This window comes from Carlito syrichta, unplaced genomic scaffold, assembly GCF_000164805.1.
Source record: "Carlito syrichta isolate Samal-C Ts95f unplaced genomic scaffold, Tarsius_syrichta-2.0.1 Scaffold153641, whole genome shotgun sequence".
NCBI classification, from domain to species: Eukaryota; Metazoa; Chordata; class Mammalia; order Primates; family Tarsiidae; genus Carlito; species Carlito syrichta.
The window spans coordinates 1,252-7,655 of NW_007097737.1; the positions used below are offsets into that span (position 1 = coordinate 1,252).

The 6,404-nt window shown below is 60.1% G+C and overlaps 1 protein-coding gene across 1 annotated transcript in view; it reads left to right on the forward strand.

Moving 5' to 3' along the window:
- The first annotated feature begins 4,609 nt into the window (after positions 1-4,609).
- The window catches only part of EML1 (echinoderm microtubule associated protein like 1), a 200,698-nt gene continuing 198,903 nt past the window's right edge, over positions 4,610-6,404 (forward strand). Inside the window, exon 1 of the mRNA XM_008050753.2 lies at positions 4,610-4,778. Within this exon, the coding sequence (XP_008048944.2) occupies positions 4,751-4,778 (28 nt within the window). The 5' untranslated portion in view covers positions 4,610-4,750. The remainder of the gene's footprint in view (positions 4,779-6,404) is intronic.

The following is a 6,404-nucleotide window of genomic DNA, read 5'->3' on the forward strand; positions in this document are numbered from 1 at the left end:
TTTTTTTTTTTTTTTTTTTTTTTTTTTTTTTTTTTTTTACTTTGAGACCAGATATCTCTCTGTCACCGGGGCTGAATGGAGTGCGGTGACACGATCACAGATCAGTGCAACCTCTAACTCCTGGGTTCAGGAGACCTTCCCTCCTCAGCCTCTCAAGAAGCTGGGATGACAGGCCCACACCTCCATTCCCTATGCCCAGCTAATTTTTAAAATTTTTTGTGGAGATAGGGTCTCGCTGTGTTGCCCAGGCTGGTCTTGAACTCCTTGCCTCAAGTGATTCTCCCGCCTTGGCCTCCCAAAGCACTAGGATAATAGGTGTGAGTCACCGTGCCTGGCCAGGGGGTGTCTCTTAAACCTTCAGCAGTGGATGGACTGCCATGGGCCGAGCCCTCGCATTGTGCATTCTGTCTCCACCCCACATCCAGCAAGGTTGGGTGACCTGCCCGAGGCCACACACCCAGGACGCGTGGGTCCATGCAAAGGGGGCATCTATTGTCCTTCAAGTTGTGGCCACTGGGGCCACTATTTACGGGGGACTCAAGACCCAGGGAGATGGGGGCTCCAGCGGGGGAGGGTATGCTGGACTCTGAGGCCCATCTTGGTGGACATGGGGTAAGCAGGTGCCAGCAGCAGGGAAGGCATGGATGGGACATGGCTCCTCCCCAGCTCCGCCATGCTCAGATGCCCTCCGCCTTTGATCCCTGACCCTTCTCTGTCCCTCCAGGACTCCTCACCCCCAGCGTGGCACTGGCTGGCTGAGCAGTGTGGGAACCCAGGGGCCAGCCTTTTTCTAGGTGGGGCAGCCGGGGAGGGGTCTGGCACACGGGAACCAGACAGGCGGTCTCTGCCTGGGCCCCTGTGAAGGAGCACGGTGGCGTGATGTCAGGGGCTGCCCAGGAGGGCCCCAGCTCAGGCCTGGGCCCCACGGACGTCCAGGAAATGTGCTCCCCTCCCTGTTCCTACAAATGACCACAACTCTCACCTAACTGGATTTCTGGCAATCTCTAACCAGCCCTTCTCCGCCTGGCTGGCCTGTTCCTCCCCTCTCGGTCTCTGGGTCTCTGCCTGAACGACTCTCAGATGTCCTCCCTGACCACCTGCTCTTCCTTCTTGACCTAGTTCCTCCACCAGCGCCAACCCCCACGAGTCTGTGGGCCCCCAAGCTGCCCCCAAGCCTCCTTCTGGCCGTGGCCGCGGCTGCCACGTCGCAGTGCTCAGCGACTGGTTGTTGAAAATGCCATCGGACACTGGGGAGCCCACAGAGCCAGCGGGCACACCAATGGCCAGCCGAGGAGGCGGAGCTTCAGAGAGAGCTGATGGGAACCGCCTCTGCACACACGCATCCACATGCCCACGCACTCACATCACACGCTCACATGCGAGCACTCACCATGCCCGCTTCCCACCCCACGCGGGAGCCACACCCACTTACACGCTTCCCACGCACGTACACACACACACACACGCCTACACAGACACGTCACATGCTCACACGGGCGCACTCACCACGCATGCTCCCCCACACATGCCACCGCTACACAATATGTGCACGCACACACGTGCACACCCACACTCGTCCACTACACACACACACTCTCGCACGTGTGCAGGGCTCGGCTTGCTGCTAGGGCCCTGAGAGCAGGACTCGAGTGTTTCCCCAGCACGTGATCCCACGATAAAGGACACAGGAAGGGCCTTGGGTCAGCGACAGGAAGGGGAAGCGGCCTGCCTGGGAGCGGCTCCGGCCCGTGGACACTGGGCGGTCCGTCTGGTTAGGATGCAAGGGTGGACAGACAAGCGATGGCGGGCAGGGAGAGGGGGCCCCTCCACGGCGTCTGGGCCCTGGGGCCACTTCCCAGCAGCCACCTCGGGTGTCCCCCCTTCCAGGCAAGAAACTGCAGCTGGGGCTGGGCTTGTCCCTGTCACCAGGAGGGCTGGCAGAGCTGGCACTTGACCGGGGTCATCCACACTGGGCTTCTCCAGCCCAGGGCCCACCACCTGCCTGGCAGAGGTCAGGGCGAGGGCTCTATCTGGGAGGCAGGTGACATGAACCCGTGGCACCCTGAACTGGATTCTGGCGGTCTGGTGGGCACCTGGGGAGGCTCTTGCCTACTATTTTTTTTTTTTTTTTTGAGCTGGAGTCTTGTCGCCCAGGCTGGAGTGCAGTGGCACGTTCACGACCACCGCAGCCTCTACCTGCTGGACTTAGGCGATCCTTCCATCTCAGCCTTCCAAGTAGCTGGAACTACAGGTGTGCGCCACCACGTCTGGCTAGTTTTTGTGATTTATTGTAGAGATGGGGTCTCACCAAGTTGCCCGGGCTGGTCTCAAACCTGTGGGCTCAGGCAGTTCTCTTACCTCGGCCTCCCAAAGTTCTGGGATTACAGGCCAAGCCACCACACCCGGCCCGCCCACTCTTATTCACGGTGTCCTCCTTCATTGATCCAGCCCCTCCCAGGGAACCCAGAGCAGGTGTCGCGGGAGCTCAGACCTGAGATGGGTGCAGGACCCTGCCTGGCATCGCCCCATGAGACTGCATGTGCTTGGCAGCAGGGATTCCTTGGATTTCCGCCTGTCCCCAAGGTTGGCCTGGGGTCCAGTACACAGGTGGGGCTCACAAGTGCTTCACAGATGCAGAAATGGGGACACAGAGATGGCAGGACCTTGGAGACAGGTCCGCCCAGCCCATGCCCTCCTGCGAGGGGCTGGGCACACCAGCCATCTTCCCTGTCCCAACCCCCACCCCCCTGCCACCTACCAAGACCTTCGGGGAGGAGGATTTGGGGGCTGTGGGCTCCCCGAGACAGTTCTGGGGGTGGTCTGGCTTTGTCTCTTTCTTTTTCTACTTAAAATAAACATTCCAATCGGAGGACTCAGGTTGACCCACAGTCCTGATTCGTCTGAAACAAAAGGGCTCCCAGGATGCATGTAGGACATTCAAGGCCCAAACAGGGAAAGTCCCAGGCAAACAGGTGGCTGGTCACCCTAGAGGCACCCCAGAGCCCTTGAATCCAACCCTACCTGATGCTGGAACTCCCTCTCCACTGTGTCCCCACTCAGTGGCCACCCAGCCCTGCTTGCATACCTCCAGTGATGATGAGCTCATTATCTTTCAGGGCAGCGAGAGCCAACCAAGAGGTGGACACGGCCAGGACCAGGCACTGGCGACCGTGAGGCCAGAGTTGGCAGAGTGGATTTCAGGGGCAGTGGAGACACAGTGCCGGCCCCCGACCTGCCCTCAGGGGCAGTCTGACAAGGTTTCCCAGAGGAGAAGCAGCACAGGGAATTCCTAACAGCACAGGCAAAAGCCAGGCTGCCCGGACCCACTTCCGGGGACTGGCTGTTCTCCCTGCTGGCCTGTGCAGGGGTAAAGGGTAGAGGCTGTGGCTTAGCCGTCCTCCCACACGCCCCAGAAGGGGCCTCCTCTCCTCACCCCCTGCCTTCACGTCCCAGGACTCAGAGCTGGGAAAGGTTGCAGTGTGGACGGAAGAGCTGCTTGGATGCCTCACAACACTGCCCGCCCCCCCAATTTTCTAAGGCTTACTGACCCCTCCTCCAGGAAGCCTCCTCTGACTTCCCAACCCTGACGCCTCTCCTTCCACAAGCATCCTCCTCCTCCCTCCTCAGGACTGCCCTCGGCTCCAACTCCAGCCGGAGCTGCCCTCAGGGGCAACTCCCTCTTTTTCCCTCCAAAGAACTTTCCTGTCCCTTCAAGGTAATTCAGATGCCAACTCTTCCAGGAAGCTCTCCTGGATTTCTCTGATTGGGCTTCCCTCTCTTCTCTTTCGTGCCCTCTGTACTCTTTGTACAAAACTGGATGCTTCTGGGAACTCTGGCTGTTGGCCGGTCCTGTCCTTCACCTTATGGAATCCTAGGAGTGGGGCTGGATTGGCTCCTAGCCAACATACAGCAAGAGCATACTCAGTGCTTGCTAGAGTGTGTTATTGCAATCATTATTTCCTAAGCACCCACTCTGTGCCAGGCACAGAACCCCAGGGTTGCCCGTGGGGAGCCCGCCTTCCTCTCCCATAAGCCCCCCACACATAAAGAGACGCAGGCAATCCGAGGTGCCCAGAAGTGTCAGCCAGCTGGCCGGTCTTGGCCAAACAATCAAAGACAAGGGCCACGCCTTCCTGTAACCTTGGAGACAGACAGCCTGTCTCCAGATCCCAGCCACGCCCCTCGCTGGCCGGGTGGCCTCGGGTGGGTCACTTAACCCCATCTGTGACATGGACACGGTGGTCGCAGCACCTCCAGTGAGCAGAGGAAGACGGCGTGGGTGGCCAGGGTGGCCACGGTCAGCGGGGCTCCTGGTCCCCGCATGGCTCCGGGTGGCATCACCTGTGATTCTCTTCCCCAAATGCCCATCTGTGCCCCTTGCTGGATGGAAACATTCCTAGAGAGTGTGCGGGCATGCCGTGGTCCCCTTGGGCTGGGGTCTCGGGGACCGACCCAGCACCCAGGGGTGCAACAGCTGCTCAAGCGACATTCCGGGGCTGCCTGGGAGAGGCTCTGGGCGGGGGAGGGCAGTGCCTGGATTTATCGACCAATCGCAGGGGCTCCTGGCCGTGAGCACGTTCTTATCTGCCCAGCCCAGCATGGTGGGGGGAGGTGGCCAGGGCGCCCGGGACGGGACGCTGCCTGGGGGCTGGGCACGGAGCAGCCCCAAGCCCTGTCGGGTGGGTGAGAGCCACCACGGGCTGTGAGTGGCCCTGCCGGCCGGTGGCCAGCCGGCTGCCCCTCTCACACCATGTCGGACGGCGAGGGCCCCTCGGCCGGTGAGTGGCAGTGCTATATTTACCCGCGTGGCTCCAGTTGCAGGGCCAAGGCTGCCCGTTGCCGAGGGCACTGGGGCCCCACAGGCTGAGGCAGCTGTGAGGCCGGTCCCCTTGCTCCCAGCCTAGAGCCTGGGGGGCCTGCAGCCCTGGAGGGGGAACTTGACTTTCAAAGCCAAGTTCTGCAACACCCCGGCCTCCCAGCAGGGCTGGAGCAGGAAGCTGTGTCTGCAGCAAACCCTTCCAGGCTGTCAGCCGGGCCACCGCTGACCCACAGGGAGCAGGGACTGTGGCTGCTCTCCTGGGTGGGCTCAGGGTGCCATGGGTGTGTGAACACTTATCTGGGCAGAGCACAGAGCTTCCATTCGATTCCCTGGGAATCTTAAAGCTCTTGGCACTTTGAGCCCCCCGGGGGGTTCAAAATCCTCTGGGTTGGAAATGTCTGGAGACACAGGCAGGTGGAGGGTGGTCAGGTTCTGGGGTCTGCCCACATGCCCTCTGCCCTCCCCGGCTGCCCGTGGCCCTGGCTGGCTGCCCCAGCTCCTTCCTCCTTTCAACTCTGATGTGGACCATCCTCCTGGACCAGCCTTGGCATGGGGGCTGGAAACAGCTGAATCTGGGGTTACGTGAGGACTCTGGAGTCAGGCTGCCTAGGTTCAAAGTCTAGTTCTTTCACTTCCAGTTTGGATGACCTTGGGCAGATGATTTAGCTCCTCTGAGCCTCAGTGTCCCCAGGTGAGCACAGAGACCGTGATCATGGTGCCAGACCCACTGGCGCTTGTGAAAATCAAGTGTGATTATTTATGAACTTGTCTGCCGGCACTTGGTGTATAGTGAATGCTCGGTGTGGGCATCCTGGGCACGAGCCCAGCAGGGCCTGAGCCTGGGCATACAGGCCTAGCCTTCTCCTGCAGGGCCTCCTTTGTAAGCCTCCGGTTGTCTCTGGCCTGTGGATTCCTTATCCAACGGGGTTTCGGAGATTTCAGGGGCACGTGGAGCTGTCCCAAGGGTGCGGGGCGGACTGTGGGTGATGGCTCCTGCAGACATCCTGTGTAGGATGATCGGTCCCAGCGCCTGGGCCTGGCCAGATCAGATTTGGAAGCGCATGCACTGGCTGCCAGGAACTGCCTGCCATGGACGCGAGAGCCGGGGAGCCAGCAGACGGCCCTTTCTGGCTGGCCTTGACCCACACCTGACGCAAACCCGGAATAGCTCTCCCCTTCCACCAGGGACATGGTCCCGGTTTTAGCAGTTTGTAAAGCCACCCGCATGGAGATGAGTATTTCAGGAAGGCCAGGACAATATTTATCCCGTCGGGGCAAGAGAATAAGTGCTGAGCGTGCATGTGTGTGCGCGGCCTGGAGGCCGGGGGAGATGTGGCCTCATTGTCCCTTCCCCATTTAGGACAGGGTCAGTCTGGTTGGGTGGGGAGGGGAGGCCTGGATTCCACCCGAGTTCTCTCTGCCCTGGCTGGGCAGGGACCCCCAGGCAAGCTCTGGGCTTGGTTTTTCTATCTGTATGACACCCTGTGGTGGTCTTTTGTCTCTTGACGTTGAATCTGGTTGGCGGGAGTAAAAACAGCCCTGGGTGCAGGGAAGTATACTTTTTTTTTTTTTTTTTTTTTTTTTT